Source organism: Aythya fuligula, chromosome 8, assembly GCF_009819795.1.
Source record: "Aythya fuligula isolate bAytFul2 chromosome 8, bAytFul2.pri, whole genome shotgun sequence".
In the NCBI taxonomy this organism is placed as follows: domain Eukaryota; kingdom Metazoa; phylum Chordata; class Aves; order Anseriformes; family Anatidae; genus Aythya; species Aythya fuligula.
In genome coordinates this window covers 1,783,448-1,807,868 of record NC_045566.1, presented here as the reverse complement: position 1 = coordinate 1,807,868, position 24,421 = coordinate 1,783,448, and the positions used below count along the sequence as shown (strand labels likewise).

Genomic DNA, 24,421 nt, shown 5'->3' with positions numbered 1-24,421 from the left:
TTTCCCTGTGGGCACTCCTGTGCATCCATGGGTTAGTTCTGTAAACAGACAAAATCTTTGGAAGAGGAGTAATTCTGCAGCTCCTGGCACCCAAGAGCACGGCCTCTGTGAGCGCTTGGCCACAGACACCGACGGCTCCAGCCCCAGCGCCCGGTCCTTTCGCTGCTCTGGGCTGTGAACTTACCAGTCACACACCTTAGTGCCATTTAACATCCTTTACATGGCTGCGTTTTCTCTTCTGTTATTAAGAAAGAAAAGGAAAAGCTCTCATGGGCATGAATGAGGATTTATATAATAGGTTGCAACGGCTCCATCAAAGCCATTGTGCTCTATCTTGTGAGTATCTATTTAATCAGCGGTTAAAAAAAAAAAAAAAAAGGTCTTATTTGTGCTAAGTGATTTTTCTTTCTTAGGTTGCAGCAAGAATTTCATCCTCTTGTGAAGACTGAGTGCAGCCAGTCCAGCTACTCTAGACTTGAATGCTGCTATTGAACCGTCTGCATGCTGGCAAGAGGTTCAAGTACCCCAAAAGGCCACTCAGACGGCCACGGAGCTGCTCCGAGAGTCTAGGAAGGAGCACTGCTCCTGGGTTAACTCTGCGGTGAACCAGTGGGGTTTATTAACTAATCGGTTAAATTCTGACAGTCATTAAGCAGCTGAGTTGTGTCCATCCACATTTCTGCATCATGGGTTTGTTTGAAAGCTATGCCCTTCCTTGGGCGGGGAGGCAGGCCACGTGCCTGATGAAAACTATATCTGTGCCATGAACATAGAAAATACAGATTTATATGTACAAATATACAATAGGAAATAGTATACAAGGACTTACATGTGAAAATACCTTTATTACTTTCCCCTTTTCACCAGTTACTAAAGCATGCAGTTTCCTATTCCCTGTTGTTAAAGCAGTGTGAGCAGCCCCTGGGTGTCGTGTTCCCCTACAGCTCTTTAAGCGTGCACAGCATGGGCTAGCACAGTGTTAAATCTGACATTCCAGGGGTTAAAATCTTCCTAGGACACATTCTAAGCTTAAAGCATTAATTTCAAGGCAGTTTAAACAAAACCTGCGTGTTTACTTGAATTGTGCTCATATTACAAATGAGCCTGCTGCAGCTGAAAACTTTCCGTGAGAGCAACCTTGGAAATCCATATTTCAGCTGGAGGTGAGTGTGTTTTGTGTACTCCTGGGTGACTTTTCTGGTGGAAGGAGAGCTATCAGGGGCCCGTGGTCGTGGTCTCAGGCTGTCTCAGTGGTGGTGCCTCTTTGCTTCCACCTTGCAATTAAAAGGGATGGGAATTAATTCTGCCTCTGCTTCTGGAGACTAGCGTGAGTATACGTTTAGATAGAATTTGAGTGATCTCAGTGTGTGGCTACGTAACAGCACGCAAAGTGTATTGTTAGATTAAATTGTTGAGGACATTTCTGACAATAGCAGGCTCAGAACCTGAAGCAAACCCTGCAAGGACGCTGAAGCCGTCCAAAGCCAAACGCCAGGAGTCAATCCCTGCTCCTCGGCAGGGTGACCTAGGCCTGGCACATGCCCTCTCCCTCTCCGTCCCTCCTGCTGTGTGTGCCGAGCTGCCTCCCCTGACCATGTAAAGTAGCAGAAGATGAAAACCACAAAGTGCTCGGGGCTGGCTCTGCCGGGAACAAAAGGGCCTGACACGGAGCTCTTGTCCTGCGGTTGCATCTCGCAGCACCCCGCTATCTCGTTTGCTCTTCACATGACTTGCCACCAGGCCCTTGATATCTGCCTGGTATTTCATGTTCCCCTGGGTCAGCTGTTTGGCTGGGTGACGCCAGGTTATTAATATAGCGTGTCACATTTGGTCCCGACGGAGCGGTACAAAGGGAATACCCGTTACCTCCCTCCCACCCCCTGCCTGTAATCTTGATCTTTTCCAGACGCTCCCCGGGGCTGGCAGGCAGGCAGCGCACGCTCCGGCTCGCCCCGTGACTGATTGCTTTCTTGGACACCGTCCAGTCCCGAGTCCGCAAACACATTTACAGGAAGGTTTTCTAACCTGGGAGCTGGCCCGTTTCGTGCTGCGGGGAGGAACGAGCCCGATGGCTGCCGGAGGGCAGCAGCAGCCCAAAAAACAAGGGGCAGAGCTTCAGAGGCTGCCCTTGAGCCTGGCTGGGGCAGGCAGGTGCCCCTGCTGACATCTCACCCCGGGAAGAGTTAAAAGCCTACAGTTAGGTGCAATTCTCATGCAATTCCTCTTTTTTCTTTTTTTTTTAGTGGGCCCACTCTGCCCTTTGATTATTCTACCAACTCTCCCTTCATTAGCTTACTACAAACACACCGATTTCTCAGGGTGTCTCGATTCTATCAGCGGAAGAACGGAGCTTTAATTGTGATGGCTTCGAGTCTCGAGCCACGATCAGATGTAGTGATTTTGTGTCATGCCTACACATTTATGCTTATTCACACTGAAAACCTCACCCACTGCATTATTCGTAACGGCAATCGATTGTAGCAAGCTCTCCACTACTTTTTTTTCCTAATCTCCAAGTATTTATGGCTTTGCATTTCAGTCCTTTGCAGCATGAAACGGATCTTCTAAGAGACTGTTAATTAAGTAAGATCAAAATGAGCCCTGCAGCGGGTCTCGGGAAGATTTGCAGGTCTGCAGAAACCGAGAGTGTTACTATGGGATGTTTTGGGTGCCAGCAGCACGATCTCTGCTGCCACACCAGAGCTTTGGAGAAGCGGGGCATGGACGAGCCGGGCCAGGCACAGGGCTGGAGCCCTCCAAAGGGTTTGCAGAAGGACTGAGCTACCACGAGGAGCTCAAACACGTGGCAGCTCGGTGCTGTTAAGGCGCAGAGTGCTGCAGAGGAGGTGCGAGGTGGCTGAGAAGCTGGATGGAAAGGCACGCAGCAGGTCAGGCTTGGTTTGGGATGGGGAGCAAGCTGCAGGGATGTGAGAAAGGTTAAAACCATTTAAAAAAGTGAAATACTGGGTTTACTATGTAAAGGATAAAGACCTTTACTGCCTCCATGTGTTTTGCCATCACCAGCTGGCAAGTCTGTCAGGATCAACACTGTGACCCTGCCATGCTCAGGAAGCCCTCGCTTTTCCCACGTACGTTCACCGTGTCAGCGGGCTGCAGGAATCGGTCGCTGCCAGGGGGAGGTTTTCCCCTTGCTGCCCACCACTTGTGGCTTCTCCTCGTGTTGGAGGAGGATTTTCTTCTGGTGGAGCCAGTTTGCCAACACAGAGTCATCATGGTTGATTTTAAGGCATGTACCTGAATAGCAGAAAGTGAAAATGAAGAGAAGAGAAGAGAAGAGAAGAGAAGAGAAGAGAAGAGAAGAGAAGAGAAGAGAAGAGAAGAGAAGAGAAGAGAAGAGAAGAGAAGAGAAGAGAAGAGAAGAGAAGAGAAGAGAAGAGAAGAGAAGAGAAGAGAAGAGAAGAGAAGAGAAGAGAAGAGAAGAGAAGAGAAGAGAAGAGAAGAGAAGAGAAGAGCTTGGTTGGAAGGGACCCCCAAAGACCATGGAGCCCGGCTGCCTGGCCACCCCCAGGCCCATCATGTTCACCAGGGCATTGCCCAAACGCCTCCTGCCCCCCTGCAGGCTGCCCTGCTGTGTGGTTGGTGTCCGTGGCCATTTGTTATGTGCAGTGTCTGGTGCTGTTGATTTAAGAGATGAGGAGTACAGACATCGGAGAGATCTGAAGCAAGTGAAATCTTGCTGAAATGTACCCAACCCAGATTAATTATTTTTGCGAAGGGCTGAGCATCCAGAGGATTTAAGAATCTGCATGCCATTCGAGGACATTTTATTGTCCTTTTGCTGGCGGGAGCGCAGACACCAGTTACAGGAAGAAATGCACGGATCGGGTCAGATCGTTATTTCATGAATCAAGCGGAAAGGCTGGGCGCGATTCTCGGTGCAGCCGCTTTCCACGCAGTCACCAGCTGACTTTCGGGCATCATGGATGGGCCGAGGGAGGTTTAACAGGTTAGTGCAAAAAAAAGGGTAAATCTTAGGACTGACTGAAAGGCTTTTGTGCCTCAGCTGCTCCGTGGCTTGGTAGCCGGGGTGGTTTTGGAAGGAGAAAGGAAAGTCCTGAGGAGGTGGCAGTGCAAGGAGTGGTCGTGCACGCTCCCATTGCACACACACCCGTCGTGCACACTCCAGTTGTGCACACACCATTTGCATTTTCATTTTGCTGGCAGTGAAAGCAGGGAGGGTGCCTGCTGTGTTTGGCTGTGCCCTGTGATTCTGAGAGCTGGCTGGCAGTGAACCACCGTAAGACGATAACGCGGCCGGGGATGCGCGTTTGGGAAAATAACCGCTGGTTTCTGAAATTCAGGAGTTCTTCTGCAGGGGGCTTAACCAGCCACATGATGTCAACGTGTTACAGGATAATGTCAAGCTACTTATCTGCAGTAAACACGAGAAGGATTAGGTTTCTTGGAAGCCTCCACACTAAGAGAAAATCCAAACTCGTTTCTGCCTCCCTCGTGCGCTTCCCCGGCCGCACCCAGGGCTGCTGCAGCCCCACGTGGGGCACACCATGGGGCACACCGTGGGGCACACCGTGGGGCAGGCTGGCTTCCACTGGTGCTGCTGGAGAAAAAAAGAGTGAGGAGAAGCCACAGCCCTGGTAGCTGCGAGTTTGGGGCAGTGCTTGCAACAGACCCAGAGCAAGGAGGTGGCACAAGGAGCCGCCGTGGCTGTGCCCACCCTTCTGTTCGCCTCCTGGGCACGGGTATGGGCTGCTGAAGGGCAGGAGAGCTGCTGGAAGGTGAGCTTCTGCACCCAGACACCACCAAGTCAAGGAACACACATTTTTTTTTTGCTGTGTAATACCCACAGAGGCTCAGTAACGCGTTGCAGCAGACGGCAGCTTGTGTTACTGTGCTCCAGCGAGCCCCGGGGGACGTTCTGTGCCAGGCGGCGGCGATGGGGGTACGGGGAGCTCGGGAGCTGTGTTTCAGGGGAATGAGCATTTGGGCTCCAGGGATAAAAATCACTTGGGAGCCTCTCCAGGGACACACCTGGCGAGGGATCTGAATGCTCAGGAGGCCCCTGAGCAGCAAGGTGTTCCCGTGGTGGCACAGCTTGGCTCTGAACGCTCCCATTTTTGGGGGGAGCAAGCGGCTGGTGGGAAGGTAGGGACCCAGAACCAACCATGCTCTATCCTTCCTCCCTCCTGCCCAGTTTACCCAGTTGCTCCTGAGCCTGGGCCGAGCTGGGAGCAGCTGCCTGCTCCCTTGGTGGTGCAGGATGGGGACCCCCGGTCATCGGAGCGCCGTGCCCGTGCACCCACATCAGCCATCAGCGTGCTTGATGCTGGTGTGCCCAGCCCATGCGCCCTTTATTAAGAGCTGGTGGTTTTGGAAATCCATTTGATGCCGTGGTGAAGGTGGGGCCGTAGCCAGAGGCTCGGGGCTTGTGCCTTGGGGTGAGCCCGGGAGAGCGGAGCAGATGGAAGGCTCGTGCCAGTGCTGTCATCCCGGGGAAACGTGTAAATTCCTCGTACGAGCAAAGCCCACACAGCCTGCCTGGCTCCACAGAGTGAAATAAATGTGTCTGCCCGTGTGTTTTATGCTACAGATCTGGAAGCAAAGCGCGAGGCTGCGGGGCTCTCACGGTAGCCATTTGGCTCCAGACCCCACCTCAGCCACGGAGCCATTTCTGTGTCTCAGCCTTAACCCAGAGCTTCCCACATCTCGGTGCTCCCAGAGGGAGCACGTTGGGGATCCCCTGCTGGGGGAGGCAGCAAAAAGGGCTGGGAGCCACTGGGAGTGCTGGAGAGGGCGCTGGGGACCTGTCCTCGGCCACGCACGCTGGCGAAGATGCCCGGAGGGTGAAGGGTCAAGGCCCTGCTTGGGCTTTTCCCCTATGCCAAAGGTCTGCAGCAATTTTTCATGTAGAGAAATCGTAGTCATCGCCGCCAGACTGCAGGGTTTGGGCAGTGGAGGTTTGCCTTTGCTCATTTTCTTTATTTTCCAGACCAGTGCACAGGGGTTTGCTGTGTCCCACGGCTCAGCGTGGTTCCTGCCGGCGGCTTGTTGCGTATTTCCTCCGCTCGCTCTCCCCGTGCCATCAAATCCTTCCCCGGGTCTCCAGCCAGGGAGCGAGCTGCAGCTAACTCCTGCCACCTGCTGCCTCCCTCCTCGCTCTTCACTTTCTTCTCATCCCGCTTTCTTTCCCAAAAAGCGCAGAGGGATGGAGGAGAGAGGCCGTGCCACGTCTGCGGCGCTCGTTCACGGGCAAAATAGGACCAAAAGGGGGCAATGCCCACCCTCTGGGGGGATAATTACAAAATCCTGACTAGCTGTCGCTGCTGCTAGGGGGATCCTGTGCTAGCTCGATGGCTGAGGACACGGTTGGCCAAGAGCTGGATCAGGCCCAAGGAAGGGGAAGGGGTGGCGATGCTTGGTCCTGAGACACCACAAATGCTGCCGAAATCTGGAAGGCTTCATGGGGCAGGAAGGCTGCTTCCTGGGCAGCTCTGTCTTGGCCAAGGTCTGACATCCCTGATTTTTCCAACCCAGGGCACTGGGCACTGGGGCTCCTTCACCTCGGGCTACAAAACATCCCCTGAAGGCACTAAAAATCCTACAGGACTTGGGTGGGAGCTCCTGTGCCCGATGGCTTAGGCTGGCAGAGAGCTTCATGCTGAAGGAGGGGTAGGAGAGGGGAGAGGAAGGGGTTTGAACGTTTCCCACCACCCCGAGGCAGAGAAGCCGTACAAAAACAGATTTCAGGTGCATCCCCTCCAGCCACTGCTGCTGTGCAGTCATCTTTGCAATTTCCCTTTTTGACAGCCTTGCCCTCTGCCTTTCTCCCTTCACTTTTACACTTTTTACAGCTTGCATTTTCCCTTTTCCTCCCCAAGTGTTTGCTGATGCCTGTCAGCAAACCGCCAGAAGCGGCTGTGCCCGGCGAAATGCTGAGGTTTACCTGGATGCTGCATTTCTGTTTGTGTCCATAAGCTTGATGTTCATGATAGAGGAAATGTGTGATAAAATGGTTGGAGTAATCAGCATTAATTTTCTGAGTAGGTACAGATTAATTATCAGCTGGTAGTAGTTTGTGGACAGCATAGTTAGAGCGCTGAGTTCCCTCTGATAATTATTTTGTGGGCAGAAATAAAACGCACTCAAGCAGTCGTTGGTAAAAGAGCAGATTAAAAAAAAAAAAAAAGAAGAAGAAGAAAAGAAAAAGAAAAGAAATTAATTGAGGCAGGAGCTTTTGGCTCAATGGGATGAGCGGGGTCGCCAGCAGCAAAAATTGGGAGAGGAGCAATGGGAGCAGGGCAAGGGGAGCGCGAGGGCTCGGCTCGTGCTGCGGGACGGAGCCTCGGGGTTCCCAGCTGGAACAAGGTCCCAAGGTCCCAACCTGGCTCACACGGCGTGGCTGGGATCTGGTCACACGTCTGGGGAGTGCATCAGGCAGGATTTCAAAACCTCGCTCCGAAGGTGGACGAGTTCAGCGTGGTGCTGCCAGTGTGTGGCTGTTCGGTGCAGTGCCTTCAGTCCCCGTGAGGTTTGCAAGGAGTGGGGTGAGATTTTGGCACATCTGGCTCGTGCGCACTGTGCAGCCATGGGGAGAGCTGCAGAGCCCGGCACTGGTGCTCGGCTGCTGCAGGCTGAGAGCACGTGCAGGGGACAGGGCAGTGAACTCAGGGGAGAAAGCTCAAGGGTAAATGCTGGATCTTAATGCAGAGCCCTGCTTGCACGCAATGGAAATACATCAGTGGGAGGCTGCAGTGAAGGCAACGCTGCATCTTCTGCACTGCACGAGGCAGCCGGAGTGACAAAAAATGGCTTTTGGTAGGCACGTGTGACACGCTCTGTGCTTTCTTTGCAGCTTCGACGTGGAAAATGGCCCGTCCCCAGGTCGCAGCCCTCTGGACCCGCAGGCCAGCTCCTCCTCGGGGCTGGTGCTGCACACCGCCTTCCCGGGGCACAGCCAGCGCAGGGAGTCCTTCCTCTACCGCTCGGACAGCGACTACGACTTGTCACCAAAGACGATGTCCAGGAACTCCTCTCTCCCGAGCGAACAGTAAGCACAAACTCAGCTCACCTTGTGTTTCACAGCAAACGGGAGCTCTGCCTGGCTTGTCGTGGCTCCCACATTTCACAGCCCTAGTGCCCAAGACAGGTGCTCTCACAGCCTGCCTAGACACGACAGCCTTTTTCCCATCGCATCCTCCAAATCACACAGAATCACAGAATTTCTAGGTTGGAAGAGACCTCAAGGTCATCGAGTCCAACCTCTGACCTAACGCTAACAGTCCCCACTAAACCATATCCCTAAGCTCTACATCTAAACGTCTTTTGAAGACTTCCAGGGATGGTGACTCCACCACTTCCCTGGGCAGCCTGTTCCAATGCCTCACAACCCTTTCAGTAAAGAAGTTCTTCCTAACATTTCTCCATAATCCAGTAGAAGAGCTTTCAAAGCCGTGCTGTGAGCTGCAAGGGGATGTGTGCCTGTGCCGTCCTGCACTTGTTTTTCTCCGTTCGGCTCTCACCGTGCGTTCTCAGTGCCTGGTTAACATCACTGCACGCCATGAGCCTGAAAAACAGAAATATGACTGTACGCATATTTACAGCGTTCCTCTTCTCCGTCCCCTTTTCTGTCATGAGTTGTTTGCTAGAACTGAGTGAAAAATAAAGCAGAAAGCCGAGCCAGATGGTTGGCTTGAGAGGATCGATATAACTCAGCGCACAAAGCTTAAACGAATGGCCTGGATTTGCAGCCCTTTGTTTTAAAAGGCAGTTTAAAGTTTTAAAGTGACCATTAAGCCATAAAAAAGTGCTCGTAAAAACACTTGGCTGTTAAGAAGGCCCTACAGGTTTTGCTGTGAAGTAGAAATCTAGGTAGCAGCAGGCTCCATTATGAGTTCCCCTGGAAGAGAGCATCCCTCCCTGCAGCCAGCGCACCGCCTCTCCCTGCCTTCCAGCCACGGTCAGGTCAGCCCCTCGCAGCAGGAGCTCGGCCCACTCTGCGCTCAGTTTGGGAAAAATAGATCCCTTTGTACGGGATTTATCACACAGACACAAGAGCTTTGTGCGCTATTGCCAAGAAAAATCCTTCCTCTTGATGGTGACGGTGGCCGTGTGTTTTTCCCAGAACTTGCGCTCACATCTTCCATGATGAAAACGGCCGGGCGAACCCCGGTGTTTGAATAACATTAAAGACTGTGACACAAACCAACAAAAGCCAGGAAATTCAAAGCCGACCTTTACCCAGGCCGTGGTGGTTTTTTCCACCGCGGTGTGAGTGTGCTGCCTTCACTTTGAATTTCCTGGCTTTTATTGCGTTACCAATCCAGCCGGGCTGCTTGTCGTCCCTGGATGTGCCCGGCGAGCCGAGGCCTTCCCAGCGCTGTCATTTTGGTGTGGTGTCACACAGGGAAAGGCTGCAGGGGCTGAAGGCTGTGTTCTGGGTGCAGGGCCCCCTCTGAAACTCTCCTTGGGGTGACTAAAGCGTTGCTTGGGGTACAAATTCATCACAAGAGTGCTCGGGGCTGGGGTTGGGTACGAGCCCGTGGCCCGGCGGCGCGCATCAGTGCCCTGCTCCAGTAAACGGGTCTGGCACAGGGTCCCCGTCCCCGCAGTGTGACTGACCCAGCCGTGTTCTTGTTTCCCCCAGGCACGGCGATGACCTGATCGTCACACCTTTCGCCCAGGTGAGTCGGGAGCCCGCTGCCTCGCGCCGGCCGGGGACGCGTTGGGTTGGAGAAGCGCTGACGCCTGCTTCTGCTCGCCCTAGGTGCTGGCGAGCTTGAGGAGCGTCAGGAACAACTTCACGCTGCTGACCAACCTGCACGGGACGGCCAACAAGTAAGCACAAACTTCTCCGAGCCGTGCAGGACCAGGGTAGGGGCTGGGACCGCCGCTGGTCCCTCTCTGCCCACCTGAGGGCGCCCGGAGGCAGGGGCTGCGCTGGGAGCTTGGGGGCCGCACGATGAGGGTGTGAGGGGGTGCGAGGGGCTGTGCTGTGCCCCCCGAGCACAAAACCGCTCCCTTTTGGGCTTCTTCAGCCATCCAGCTCAACCCGGGGTGCTGGCTTGTGCTGCCTCAGGTGTTCCCCAGGAGCACGGGCACCGGGAGGAGAGGCTGGAGGTGGATGGTGACGCCTGGTGTGGCTGTGGTGGCACCACACGGGCACAGCCACCCTGCCCATGCCACCATCAGGTCCACGCGGTGTCCCGTAGCAGCAGTGACACCAAACAGGACCAAACTTGACGGCTTCTTTCACACTGAACAGGAGAAACCCCGAAACAGGAGAAGCAAACTCCACCATCACAACCCCCGCTTCCCCTTGGCCATTCACAGCGCACCAGTCGTCATCATTTTCTGCCCTGCTTTGCCCCCGGAGAGCCGTTCTGCCCCAAACCAGCATCGCTCATCCCCGCAGATGTCCTGCCCTGAGATCGGTGGCATCTCCTGCTCCTGCACCACGCACAGCACTTTGTGTCTGCCGGCACCGTCCTGCGCTCCACGCACGGCCCGGCGTTTGGTTTGGGCGTGAGGTTTTTCCTCCCGTTGATTGTTTTTGGCGAGTTTTGATCGGAAACCAAGCGCCGCATTCCAAGATGGAGGTTAATAGAAAAACAGATGGCTGAAAAAATAGATCCGTTTTTTTTTTTGTTGTTGTTGTTGTTGTTGTTTTTCCGCTTGGCTTTTCTGAATAGTTGAAGCATTTCGTTCCTAACGAGGAATCTGAAATTGGACGGGGCCGGAAGGAAGCGAGGGCGTAACCTGTAGGACACAGAGGCATCTCGCAGTGTCCTTGTGAAAACATTCCCAGATTTGATTGAGGTATAAAGTCATTTGCCCAGCCAAAGTAAAAGTCATTAAATGTCTAAGCCATTATGTGCCAAACAGCCAAGTCCGTGGCGGAATGTGCTTCCAGGCGCTGCGGAGCTTCCCGCACAGTTTCCAAACAGCTCTGCTGGGTTACGGCCGTGCTGCCAGCTCATGATTTTATCATATGTCTCATGATATGTGGTATTTTTCTTAAACTTCTGCTCTGGGGATCATGAGAATCGCAGCTTTTCTTTAACCCTTCCTCGCCCCCTTTTTTTTCCTCCTCCTCCACCCCCTCCGTCCCGAGAAGGAGAAAGAGGATGCTGTCCCACTTATTTACATGCTGGAAAATCTGAATCTTAAGGACTGGAAAAAAGAAAAAAGAAAAACAACAATGAAAAACAAGAACTCTTTATTTTTTTGGACTTCAACATCGGGGTTTTTAAGACAGTTTCCTGCCTGGAAAAGAGGAGAGTGTGATGAATGGTTTCGGAGTGCCTGAGTTTGGCAGATGCGGCCGAGGACACGGTCAGAAAGCATCCGGTGCCAGCTCCCCGAGATGCCCGTCGGCAAGGAAGAAGGAGTGGGAGGCAGGAGCCACGTGCACGTGGTGACCCAGAAGGGGCAGTGGCATCGAGACGCAGATCTCCGGGGCTCCTCTGCCAGCTCTGCAAACCAGGATGGGCCCGGCCGGCCGTAACTCGAGGGTGCTGGGTGCGGTGCCGTGCCCTGTTCAGGCTCCGACACGGGGAATACCCTTCCAAGTATGATTTCACCCCTCCCTGCCCCCCGAAGGCACGTCTGAGCACCTCGGCGCGGTGCTGGAGGTACCTGGAGCACGGCTCTCCAGACGCTGCAAGCGCCGCAGCCGCAGCGCGGTGTCCCCGCCGAGGAGTTTCTGTTTTCCAAAGATTTCAAGATTCGGATTTTCAAAGGCTCAGCACGGGCAGGTCGGGGCAGGCTTTCCGAAAAGTCAGCATCCAACGTGCTGGGCTGAGCCCTTCGAAGAATCTGTGGCCCGTGGTTCCCTCCAGAAAAGCCGAGCCCTTGAGATCCCACCCAAAAGGCGAGTGCTGCGGCCGTGGAGCCGCCGCTCGCTGCAGCCCCGCTCGCCCTCGCCCTGCTGGCAGGTTGGGAAGCCAGGAGCGAGGTTTTGGAGCAGGACCCTCGCTGCCTTACTCAAACACGGAGCTTACCTGGCTAGCGAGGCCTTCCTGGAGCACTTCTGAAGAACCCCCTGGAGCTACGAGTGCAGCAGAATTGAGCTGCTCGCTTGCTTTGATTTGAGCTTCAAAGGAGAGCTGGCAAATAATGGATGTTTCGGTTCAGTGGCTGACTCAAAAAATTGGGGTTAGGAGGTTGCCTAAGAGAGAGCAGGGGGAAATCCGGCTTCAGTTAAAACATATCAGAAACTTCTTGGGGAGGAAAAGCGCCAAGTTTCACTTCTGGTCAGCCTGAAATACCATGTTCAATCCCAAATGAAGCATTTTTGGTTTTGCGTTAACTCCTTTTAACTTCTTTTTTAAAAAAAAAACTCTGTTTTTTATAAGTAAACTATGGTTTCAATGTGAAAAATTAACCGTACTGTTTGGTGAATGTCACAATGAAATCATCTGATGTTTGGAGAAATACCGCTCCATTTTTCCAGTCAAACCTGCTTGCTAAACTTGAGCTGATTTTTCAGACAGCGCTTGGTCCTTCTGAAATCCAGAGTTTCCCCATGAAATTGTTGCTCCTAGTCAAGAAATGTCATTCAGCTTGGTTTTAGAGCTTGCACTAGTGACTACAGTGTCTCCTTATTTACTTCCAGGTGCAACTCAAGCTGTTAAATCCTAATTTAAAGCCTTATACCTATATTGGTATAACAACTGACATTACTTCAGGGTCCAGTCCAGACTTTGTTGTCTTTCAGCCTTGATTCTGGGACCCAGCGAGCCCCTCAATCACAGAACCTGGCCCTTGCTGACCTCCGGGCATGTTTTGACCACGAAGCTGCCAAGGCAGCGTGGGATGCTGGCACATCTTTCCTGATATACGCTCTTTCTAGCATGTGTGTGTGCTTAGGACACATTTGGGTTTTTCTAACAGATATATTGATACTGCTCATTAGCTGCCAAGCCATTTGAAAGTGGTCTGGCTTCTTTGTGAGCGTGGCAAAGGGCTTCTAGCTCCAGGAATTGACAGCAGCAGTACTTGAAGAGTTAAAATAAAACCTATTTATAGAGTATTCTTTATCCCTTTTAGGAGATCTCCTGCAACGAGTCAGCCACCTGTCTCCAGAGTTAACCTACAAGGTACGTGTGTGACTTTTTGATAACCAGGGCCAAACGAAGAGGAAGGCTGATTGCACATCATGTCACTCAGGGCTGCTTCCCTGCTCCCCCAGCCCAGCTCAGCCCTGGGCTTCCAGTGCTGCTTCTGGTTGACTCGTGCGAAACCAACACGGGAGAACCATCAGGCCCAGATTGTTGTTATTGTAATCGTTTGGGGTTTGTGTTTATCCTTGCGTGTTAGCATAAAAGGCGAACATGATTTTGGTTTGATAGTCATGGCCACAGTGACTGCTGCTCTTCTGAGTCCCTGTGCTGTGCAGGCCTGGACAAGCAGCAGCCTACAAGCCTCGAACAGGCTCAGACACAGCTGTATTCCTTATCCTGTTTATTTCAGCTGTTTGCATGTGCTCTATGTAAAAATTGCAATCTCAAAAACCTCTCTCAGGTGAAACTTCCTCCGCTTTTATTAGGCTGCCCTAGAATGGCTTTTTTTTTTTTTGTTACGATGTTTGTTTGTGCTCTTTTGAAACCTGCATTTAGCAACAGAGAGCAGCAGTCAGTAAGTGGGGCTGATCCCATCGTCTTCCCTGCCTGTTCCCTTTCTGTGGGCCGTGTCCCCCCATCACCTTGTCCTCGTCCCTGTCTCGGGTCAGGGACTGCAGCAAACGCCCAGGTTCGGCTACAGCCAGGGAGGTGAATAACCCCGAGCAAAGGGTCTGGACACACTGTGTGCAGCTCGTGGTCCTGAGTGCTTGTGGGACCCCTCTCAAGATCCGAGCTGGTCCTGCTGACGCTAATTTAAACGTTACTCCCAAAAAGAAGATGAGATTTGGAGGAGTGCTCGTGTGTAAGGTTTAATCTCAGCCTCTCTTATAATTCAGCGCTAGGAGGGACTAGTAAAATTTAATTATTACAGCGTGTGAAGCCTGGAGAACTATCATTTCCTCTCATGCTGGGTATTATTTACTGTCTGGGGACACGTACAGCACAGGAGGCTTCTGGGTTAGATTCCTCAAAAATTGTTGCTGGAGTGTGGAAATCTCAGATGCAGAAAGAGACCAGGACAACGCGAGCTTCAGCTCCTCCTTCACGCACTGTCTTGTGAGCAGCATCGAGTCGGGGCTAGCAGGAATGCAACTCGTCACTTTATTTCAAGATCTGTTTTAGCAAGACTTTGCTTCTGTGGCCTAGGTAAAAGAATTCACGGAAAATTTCATAACCTTTGCATGGATCTGTTTATATAGGCTGCAGGATCTGATAACGGGGAGATAATTCCCTTCCAGGAATTTTTTTGATTAATTTTCTTAGCACTTTCTGTGGAAACGGTAGCTTTCTGCTTTTTAACGCTTTGTGGACGTTTTTCTACATTTCTGAGGACATAGCGGTGTATTGCAGTATTTGCAACATGAGCAGTAGGGTATTTGGTACTTTTTAGCTGACCCAAGCTCCTACCACTGGGGATAGGTGAAAATTTCAGCTCCCTGTTTGACTGAAGGGTCTGGCACTTGTCGGGGAAGTTTTGGGTTACTCTGGAAAGCTCAGAAAGAGAAAGCAACTGAGCAGAACCCAACTTTTAGCATTTTTAACCAAGCCCTTGTGATCCTGACTCTTGATTTTCAGTGTTCCAGCGCTCTGTGGACAGGTCTGTCTAAATAAACTGCATTAACATCCGACCTGAGGTGTGAAAAAAGCAAATGCCCAGCGGTTATGAGGCTTGGAGCTGACAGAGGGGACGCTCCTCGTCCAGCTCCCAGGTGAGGCCAGCTGAGGATGCAGTGAAGGCCACGTGCTTTCTAAGGAAGCTTCCACTGAAATGCAGAAAGAGCAAAAATTTATAAGGGATTTTTTATTATTTTTTTTTTTCGGTGTGTGCAGTTTTTTTCTTTTCCCCTAGATGGCTTCTGATTTGGAAATTAGGAAAAGAGGGAGAGCTTTTCCTATCGGAACACTCCCACTGCTGTGCCAGCGGCTCCTGTGTCTGAAAGGGTGCCGAGTGTTTGTCCCGAAAGTTTTGGAGAAGGAAACAGCAATGTTTGGATTGGGACTAGGCTGTGTTACATCCTTCTAGATGAAAGAATGTGTTTCGAGATGAACTGTGTTTATGTTCCCTAGACGGGTGAGCCGGCAAAGCTCGGTCTTTTATTTTAGCTCTCCCGTGTCACGCATTGATTCACAGATCTACCACCATCAATTGACATCAGTATGAGCACCTCGTATATGTCTCCTTTTATTTGTCATTAGCGGAGTGATTTATATCCTGTTATGAAAAGTACAGAACTCGGGGTTTGCAGCGAACTGGCATACATTAATAAAATTACCCTGGAGGGAGACAAATTGCATTCAGCGTTTGCACTGGAAGTAATTCGCGCCAGCTGTTTACTCCGGCGGAATATTACGGGATTTGTCAGTTGTTTGAAACAGAGAGGAGCCAAACCCACGGCTCGTGTGCTCCCGAGGAGTTGCATCACTCAGGACCCAGGCCCATGGTGAAATGAATGAGCTGTGTCGAAATCGTGAAATTCCTCTTCTTTTTGCTTTCATTTTCTCGCAACCGTGAAAAATTCTGGTCAGGTTTTTCATGGGACAGAGGGCTTTCAAAGCCGATCCTGATGTCAGTGTAGATTTCAGAGCTTTCTTAACCTTATAACCACAGCCATAAAAGGAAGAGGAATATGCATTGGACATCCTGTGTTTTGTCCTTGGTATCAGCTTAAGTAAATCTGGCAGATTTTTCCTGTTATTTTGTTATAAGCGCAGATCACAGGAACAAACAAAATTGCTTTTATGAATTAACTGAGAAGCCATAACGTGGAAATATGAAGCTGTAGCAAAAAGTACATAAATCCTTAATTAGCTCATGTACTTCACAGCTGGGGAGGATAATGGGGATTGGCAGGGCCGTGAGGTTCCTGAGCAGTCCGTGGCACCGCGCAGTGCCGTCGTGCAGTGCCAGGGTTGGGAGCAGCTGCCAGCCCGCTACCTCTTCTGGTGTTACAGCAACAAAAGGTATAAAACCATCATCGTGCACATGTCTGCGATGCTTCCTTCTCATATATTCCTTTTTTTTTTTAATGTGGGCTCTGCCACAGCTCCTTGCTTTGACCTCTGCGCTCCCTCGGTCTCAGTGCCCGCTCCCCGCGGTTCAGCTCCCTCCGCCCCTGGTAGCAGTGAAAGCTTCAGCTCCTGCCCGGTTAACTCAGCCAAGAAAGTCTGTAACCAGCAACAAGTCTGCCAGTTCCTGCTTATTTCTGTTCCTTCCTCCATATTTATTTTCGTTGCTGATCCTGATTTCCTCCAAACTAAATCATCTGCCACTGGCAGCCACGTTCAGCACAAGCCTCTCGTTCTTCCACCCGGTTTAGTTCAATCTTTTCTCCATCTGTTTTTTTTTTCCTTTGTTTTTTTTTTTTTTTTTTTTCCCAGTACTTTTTCATACCGTTCCATTTCCTTTGTGCTTTTCCCAGTACTTTTTCCTACCATCCTGTTTACCAGCATGGGATCCCACTGTTTGCTTAATCCCAGTACCAAAGCCTCAGCATCACCGCGTGGTGGTGGCTGTGGGCCTGGTTTCCTGCCTGGCTTGCCCGAAGCAGCCCAGGCTCTTCAGGGCATTCCCTCCACCTTCACCTTCACCATAAAAGGCCCCTCATTTCCCATGTGTGTGTAAAAGGCCCCTGATTCCTGGTGGGCACTGCTGCCCTAATGAATCTGGGGCCGTAGAGGAAACACTGCACCGGTGGGGATGCCACGAGGAGCGAGAAGCCACTGCTGGATTCCCAAGGGGTTTGGGGAGAGGTGGCCCAGTTCTGCTGGCAGATGGGTACCCAGCAGACAGCACTAGTTATTTTCCTCCAGCACAGGTCATTTTTTCGCCAGCACGGGTCATTTTCCCCCAGCATTTCTCTCAGGAGGCCGGGACAGTGCCCACAGAGCGCTGTGTGTCCTCCCTGTGGCCCTGGGGGGTTTGCAGAAACTTCTCCCAGGAGCAGGCAGCCAAGTGCCCCTCGGATACTTTCAACACTGAATAATTACAGTATGTCCTCACAATTAATTATATACCTAGCAATATAGTATAGCTGATCGGCTTTGCAACCTGAGGCTTCGGGGGGTGTAGCGCTTTGGGATATGTCACACACCGGCTTTTCAGGGCTCAGGGGATTAAAGCTTTGTTAAAATTCCTCTCTGGGGGTGGGAGTGAAAGATTGGTATTTTTCTTGCTTGTGCCTCAGTCTCTGCTTCCCTGCTCATCCGCACGTTTGTCTGCACTTCTCACATGCCTTTACACGAACTCAAAACTCGTACTCTTTCATTTTTTATGTGGGTGTAAGACGTACACAGACTCGTGCACGAACATTTGTATAAAGCATAAACAAAAGACTGGATAAAGCTGGTGCTCGTGCTAATGAGAGCCCCAACTTTCTGGAGGAGTTAAGAAGCCCTGTGCATCAAAGTTACAAATATCTATAAATCCCGTGTAATTAGCGTGGAGCTGGTGCTCTTGCACCAGACTTCCTCTGCTCGGCGTGCGGACAATGGCTCTGGGCATCTACAAAATAGATGATTCATCCCGAAATTCTGTTCTCGTGGTTTGCTCGGCCGGGAGTTTGGCTGAGGACTGCAAGATGGGGACTGTAGATTTGGGGGCAGCTTGTGCAAGTGCTTTAGGCTTCCAGCGAGGGTGCGAGAGGAGCCGCGCACCGCCGGGGAGCCGCGCCAGGAGTAACCGATGGCGCACCGCGCGGCAGCGGGGCCGGGAGCTTATCTGGAAAGGCTGCTGCTAAGGGCTGCGGTGCCCTGGTGATGCAGATGGTTTGGAAAGCAGCAAAACGGCCGAAGACATCAGATAGATAGCAGCTGAGTGACGCCACCGAGTAAAACGAGGGCTGTTGAACGAAGGGGTGACGCGGGCTGCTGGGGGAAATGAGAAGCGTGTTTCGGAGCGAGCCCTAAGAGCTACCTGCAGGAAAAGGCCCGCTGTCGGGGGGCTGATCCCCGCTCGGCGGGGGCAGTTCATTCCCACGGCGAGTCCGTTTCGTGTGTTGCTCCTGCCTGCGAACACACACCCCCTGAAAGTTGGACTCATGCATCTTAGTAAGTATTTCAGTTATGCTATTGACGTCAATGCAGTCATTAAATAGATTGCCGGCCCTCCCATCAGCAAACCTGTGCCAAAGACCTAGAGGCAGACACATTTTAAAAGAAGAACATCAGGTTTTCTTTTAGCAATTGGAGGGAATAAGGGAAAAGTTTATTCTGAAATCACCGTGCTTTGCAATACTACCAGTTTTTTTGTGTTTTTTTTTTTCTTTTTTTTTTTTCCTTAATTTCCTGAGGCTCGTTCTCTGCAAAGATAGTGGCAGCATTTTATTTAGCACGCTGTCGCTGCCTTACTGTGCACATAAACTCCAAATGAGGCTGAAGAGTAGTTTTTTGTGATCAACTCCCAGCTGAAAAACGACACCCGTTTTAGGTCTCCCGGCTAGATTTATTCGTGTATCAAGTAACAGAGGGTATTCAGGCAAACCTGCTTAGCCTTTTGACTCCCGAAATTCTGCGAGGGCTGATTTCATGACATCTAGATAAGAAAATAGCCGTCGTTTCTCCTCGGCAGGCTCTGAAGACACACAAGCTAATCACGGCTCCATAGCAACAGATGAAAACTGTTTTTCCCCTCCGCCCCACCTGTGGATGTCACATGAAGATGCTACACGTGCTGCTGCCATCAGGAGCCTGTCACTCCCCGGGGCCCAGCTGCCACCGACGGGTGCCAGCGGGACTCCCCGCGTGCTCCTGCGCTGCTCGGGGCTCTGCGGGCTGGGATCCGAGCTCCTGGCCCTGCCGGGGCACCCACGGCCCCGTGCCACCTCTGCTGCTCCCGGCCCCGTGCTGGGAATGGCCCCGGCCGTCGGCGGTGAGCTGGGGAGCTGAGGACATGAGCAGGGGGCACCCTCACGCATTGGAGGGAGCAGCCGTCCCTTGGCGAGATCAGCAGGTATGTCGGGATCGGCTGCAGAGTTTAGGAGCTGAAACACTGGTTTTTGGTCGAGGTGGTCATCCCCCTGGTGATCCCACACTCTGTTTTGTAGCATAAAGCCATAAAAGCAGCCGTAGGTTATTGAAAGGGCTGCTGGCTGGTTTCTTTGTGAATGACCCAGCCAAGTGCGAAGCCAAGGTGGCAACGAAGAGGTCTTCGTAGCGGCGTGCTTGCGTTGTGTCCCCACGTTCACTCTGCTCTTCAAACACGGGTCAAGCCCTGCAAGCCCTGCATTGCTTCCCTCAGCTCCCATTCGGGCGGGATTGCTTAAGGCCTCCGTGAAGACAATAAGGCTTTGCCATCGCTAATATCGGGGTTGATAAAATCTGTGTTTCTTTTGTTTTCTGCACAGAACGATGATAGTGGTTGTGGGTGCGATTTTGACATCGCGGTCCTCAATGCACTGAATCAGTTCCATATGAGTTTGAGAAATATGTACTTGGACTGTGCAAAAAAAAAAAAAAAGAAAAAAGAAAAAAGAAACACAAACCAAAACAAACAAAAGCACCCAAACCAAACTGCTGGCAGGCGGAGTTATTTTTTTAGGTTGCGGGGCACAGCTTGTGCATGCCTTAGTGATGAATAGGGTTCTTCATTGTCCCACTGCTCCCAGCCCCTTCAGCTTCCATGTCATCGGCATTTTCCAGCTAGTGAGAGCTGAAACGGGCTCCCGACAGCACCCATGGCTCATCCCCGCAGCAGCTATATATAAGTTTCTCCTTCCTCCCCCGAGGTTGAGCTCAGTGCTGCAGCATTGTGTCCCGGACACAGCTGGCAATGGGAGTGTGAGAGGCTGCATCTGAGGATCTGTGCCGAGACTTTCCCAGGGTAATGCACCGCACACGTCCCGGAGGCAGCAGCCTGTCCTTGGGCAGTCCCCATGCTCAAAGCTGCGTCCTCCTGCGGGATCTGATTCCGAGCGTAAGTCGCCTTTTTGTTGTGTTTTACAAAGTGAGCGTTTCTGACTCTGTCTTGTGATTGTCAGCAGCCCAAGCTTTTGGTCCGTGGCCGGGCAAACGCTCCCGCTGAGCGCTTGATATTTATCAGTCCTGGTGGCAGCAGTTTCCAGCTCGCAGGGACGCGAGAGGGCAAAGCGCCGGCCTCGACCGACAGGGTTTGGATCTGCCTGGTGTCCTCAGCGGGGTAAACACTTTGCCACCAAAGCTAACTGCACGGGATAGCATAGCAATTGTAAAGATTGAAAAGAAAAGAGCTTTTTAAAGCTTTTTTAAAAGTTTTTTAAAGCCTCCGAGCTGTGGTTCAGACTCGGGGGTCCCCCCATGGCAGCACCAAGCAATGACCCCCCCCGGCTGCCTGCAGCCTTCAGGTCACCCAGAAATGTGGGTGTTATTGCCAGTGTCTTTTCATTTCCTGATCGACTGAAGCAGATTTGTATAGCTGAGCGTGTTATGCCTATTAATACGGGCATAATGGCATTGTGCAACGGGTAAGGAATGTTACGGCAATAGTTAATGAAACGTCTTAGTGTAATATTGTTTTCTCTCCGAGAAGTGTCTGTGAATGACAGCCTTAAGTATTGTATAATTGGGATGCTTTTTTGACAGAAAGGAAACAACTGTTAATTATTTATGGTTATTAATAAAACATGCTAGGTTCTTAAGTTAATTCAGTTCACTGGAAAAACATGTACGCTTGCAAAGATTTACATTTTTAAGCAGTGAACTTTAAAAAGCATCTAAACACGTCCCTCTGGGATATATTTTCATGTCTAAAGGTATCGTTGATTGACTTGGTCGTGCGTTCAGGCATTTAATCAGTTTAGGAATTCAAAATGAAAAAAAAAAAACAACATGCAAAACCTGGCAATGCATTGATTTGCTAATTAATGCCTTTTGGTTTCGTGTTCAGTACTGGGCCTGGCAGAGGCCAGAGGCAAAGAGCCTTTCATCAGTAATAAGGGGCGTAGGGTCTGACCCAAGGTTAGAGTTATTTGGGTTTTGCTGTTTACTAGGAGCTGTTATCAGTAGCCATTATTAAGTACCGAATACTGATGTGGTAAATTTATTTTTTTAAAAAAGCTGAGCTTTCTGATACAGATATTCTAGTGTAAATACCGTGCTGTCATAACCATAGCTTTGCAAGAGGAAACCGAACGTCTGTGCAGATGAAAACTCCTCTAGCACCTCCAGACTCTTCAAAAACTTCCCCAAACAGACGTTTTCGCATCGTGCCCAGGAGACTCTGAATCCCAAGGCTGCTTTGGCTCCAGCTTCCCAGGCCTTAGAGCATGCTCCAGACACCCCAATGGTTTCGGTTAAAATGAACTGAATCCAGCTCGGCCCTTCGTGCTGCAGGCATGTGTTCAGGGAGGCTTTACAAGCGCAGCACTTAATACCAAAATGACTCGGAAAGGTCACATTTTACAACCAACGTATTTTTCTTCAAATGCCGCGCATTAGGCTGATGAAAGCCGGACACAGCAATTGTTGGCTTCTCTGAAAAAGCAGCGTGCTCTTCCGAGAAGCAGAGGAGCCAGCCTGGCCTCCTGCTCCTGCGCCGAGCTATGTGGTGGCCCTGCTGCGATGGGCACCGGCAGCGTGCACTGGGACAGCCCCCAGGGACTGGTGTGAATGGGCTGAGCACGGCCCGGGGCTGGTCCCGTTAGCAGAAACCCAAATAAACACTCACAAGCTGAGGATGCACTAGGGAGTAAAGGTGTGCAGGCTGTCGCTCATGGATTTTGGTAACATTTGGTGTTTGGGCAGGGCTGTCCTTCCCTTCTTCCCAAAGCTGCTTCTGGAAGAAGAGAAATCCAGACCCAAGTTTCCAGCCTAACCGGAGCGTCTGCTGTTTTAGCAGTAATTCTTTACGGGATGTGGTCCACGTCCAGATCCTAGTCAGATCGTTAGCTGGGCCTTCTCCTTGATTCACGTTTTTTTGGGCAGGGTATTTCCCGAAATTCCTGATGCCTGAGTGTCACCAACTGTCAGCGGCTTCCTGGGCTTCAACGCTATCGTGTGAAACTCCTAAATATTTCCATCTATGTGCAGCGGGAACCCAGGTATAAGCCAGGAGCTCGTTAATCACACTTTATAGATCAGGAGCCACAGGCCTGGCACGGGGAGGAGATGCTCCTCGCACCACATTTTTCAGCAGCAGCTGCTCGCTCTGAGCCGGCGTTTGTAACACGTCCAAATGTGGTCAATTTAGTGTGCCGCTAGAATGCCTTTTATTGCAAATTGCCTTAAATGGAAAGCCCCGGGCAGCTGAAAATCAGATGTTTCGCAGAAATTGTATGAATTTCACTGAACTTATGACACAGAATTAATTACTTCAGAGAAGTAGCGTGAGTTACAGCGCCGAGACCTCGGCCAAGGCTAACGTGGGGTGCCTCTGCTATGCTGCTGGACGAAAGAAATCCTGAAAGGTGCCACATTGCACAGAACTAAAGCAGCAACCACTGGAATAATTTGCAGTAGGTCAACCCCCATCTGACCTTTAGTGGGGGCATTTCAATTTTCATGTCCATTTAATCTGGTATTTTAACTGAGATTGCTAATAAGGTGCCATTAGCGTAGCTGACATTTTGATTTCCTCGTATTTGGCTTGAGAAGATTACATAGCTATGTTTTGAGGGCCTTAAATAAATATATTCTGAGGGTCTTAAATAATATAATTTGAGAGGGGAAGGCCATCCTTACCTGCTATAGCAATTTGGCAAGCACTTGTGCTTCGAGGGCTGCCTGTCGGTGCTGGCTTGGAGTTTATCCTCCCTCTGCCCTTCGGGGCAGCTTTCTGACGGCTCAGCCCTAGCACCAGGGCCTGATCCAGGTCAGCACCAAGACCTCAGACTCGAGGAAAGTAGTCCTGCGGGGCTCAGACCCCCACATTTAGCCACTTTCTGGCTAAAATGAGCCAGATGTGAGAAGAAACGCGAATTGTTGTCTGGTGTTTGTGTACAGAACCCATTTCTGGTTCTGGATGGCCACGTAGTGATTCCAGCACCGTGTCCCTGGGTCTGTCAGGCAAAATGTGGTCCAGTCCTGCCCCGTGTCCCAAACAGACCTTTAAAAGAGCTGGTGGCCAGGGTGTGATGGCCCCGGCCTGAGGGTGATTCAGAGGCATGGTGGAGATCAGCACGTGAAACTATTAATATGGAATATTAAAAGCTGTCAAAACAAATGATGCTGGCTTGTAGGATACTGACATCTCCCTCTTCCTCCCCACCCTTTTACCCGTGGGACTTAATCTGTGATTTTAAACAGATTATTTTTAAAGGCTGTACGTGCGGTTTGGTAAACATAAAGCACACTGAGTCACAGCTCCGAACAGCTGAAATGGTTTGCTGGGGAAGATTAATACAGATGATTAGCACAACGAATAGTTTAGCTCTGTTTTCAGCTACTGCAGGTCTGAAGATTTGTAGTTTTGTGCCTGAGAGCATACTCTGAACGTTTGCAGAGTTGCAGCGTGTGGATGTGTTAAAAGTGAATCCGGACGGCTCGGGGTGCAACCGGAGAGCTGAGTGACGCCAGGCTGACAAGTAAAATATCCTCATTTTCAAAAGCTGGATGATGGCGGATTAAGTAACAGCTTTTTAAATTGCATGTGCTTCCAGATTATTCAAGCAATTTCTGCTGGTTCTGCTCTGTGACCAGCCCACGATCTACCGTGAGCAATCCTCCGACTTCCCACAGTGCAGCCTCATGCAGTCACAGATCGGGTGATAGGGCTTACTCAGAGTATCACCCGAAAACCAAATATGTCAAAACAGGGCATTTTTTGCAACATGCCACATACCTGAGCGGCTCTGCTCGGTGCAGGGTAGCAATATCTTTGCCTTTCAGCAGGAGGATGACAGTCATACACATCTATTTTGAGAGGCTGAATAAGGACATGAAGTTCAAGCCAGGTAAATCAGCGAGGTGGGCATCATTGCTCTGTGAGCGCAGAAAACATCTATGGCAGGAGAACAGATTAAAATTACAAACAAAATCAATTTTTAAGCTTCCGTCCCTGAGGATAATGCTTTCAAGAAATTACATTTAGTAATGAAAAAATCTATTTAATTGTATTTTATAATTAATATAATGTGTCTGGCGTGCTGACTGAAAACATAATGGATGACTGCATGGCCAGGCTTTCAAGGCAGGGAGTGGGGCGTACGGGCACGATGGTTTGTGTGTCCTAAAGAGTTCCTGGGAGTTACGGCCAGGGTGCTTTCAGGATCCACACTCTTAACTTTCCTATGGAAGACCTTAAGGAAACTAAGTTGAGATGAAATTTTATGTTAAATTGTGAGCTTTTCAGAAGCCAAGGGATCAGAGTTGAATGGGTCTAACATTTTTCCAATAGCATGTTCTACATTGCT

The 24,421-nt window shown here is 50.8% G+C and overlaps 1 protein-coding gene across 2 annotated transcripts in view; it reads left to right on the top strand.

The window, feature by feature from the left end:
* The window catches only part of PDE4B (phosphodiesterase 4B), a 153,887-nt gene that overhangs the window by 87,535 nt on the left and 41,931 nt on the right, over window positions 1-24,421 (top strand). For both annotated transcript variants that reach the window (XM_032192353.1, XM_032192354.1), the window contains 4 exons: window positions 7,832-8,026; window positions 9,623-9,659; window positions 9,743-9,813; window positions 13,027-13,076. In XM_032192353.1, coding sequence (XP_032048244.1) covers window positions 7,832-8,026; window positions 9,623-9,659; window positions 9,743-9,813; window positions 13,027-13,076 — 353 coding nt within the window. The remainder of the gene's footprint in view (window positions 1-7,831; window positions 8,027-9,622; window positions 9,660-9,742; window positions 9,814-13,026; window positions 13,077-24,421) is intronic.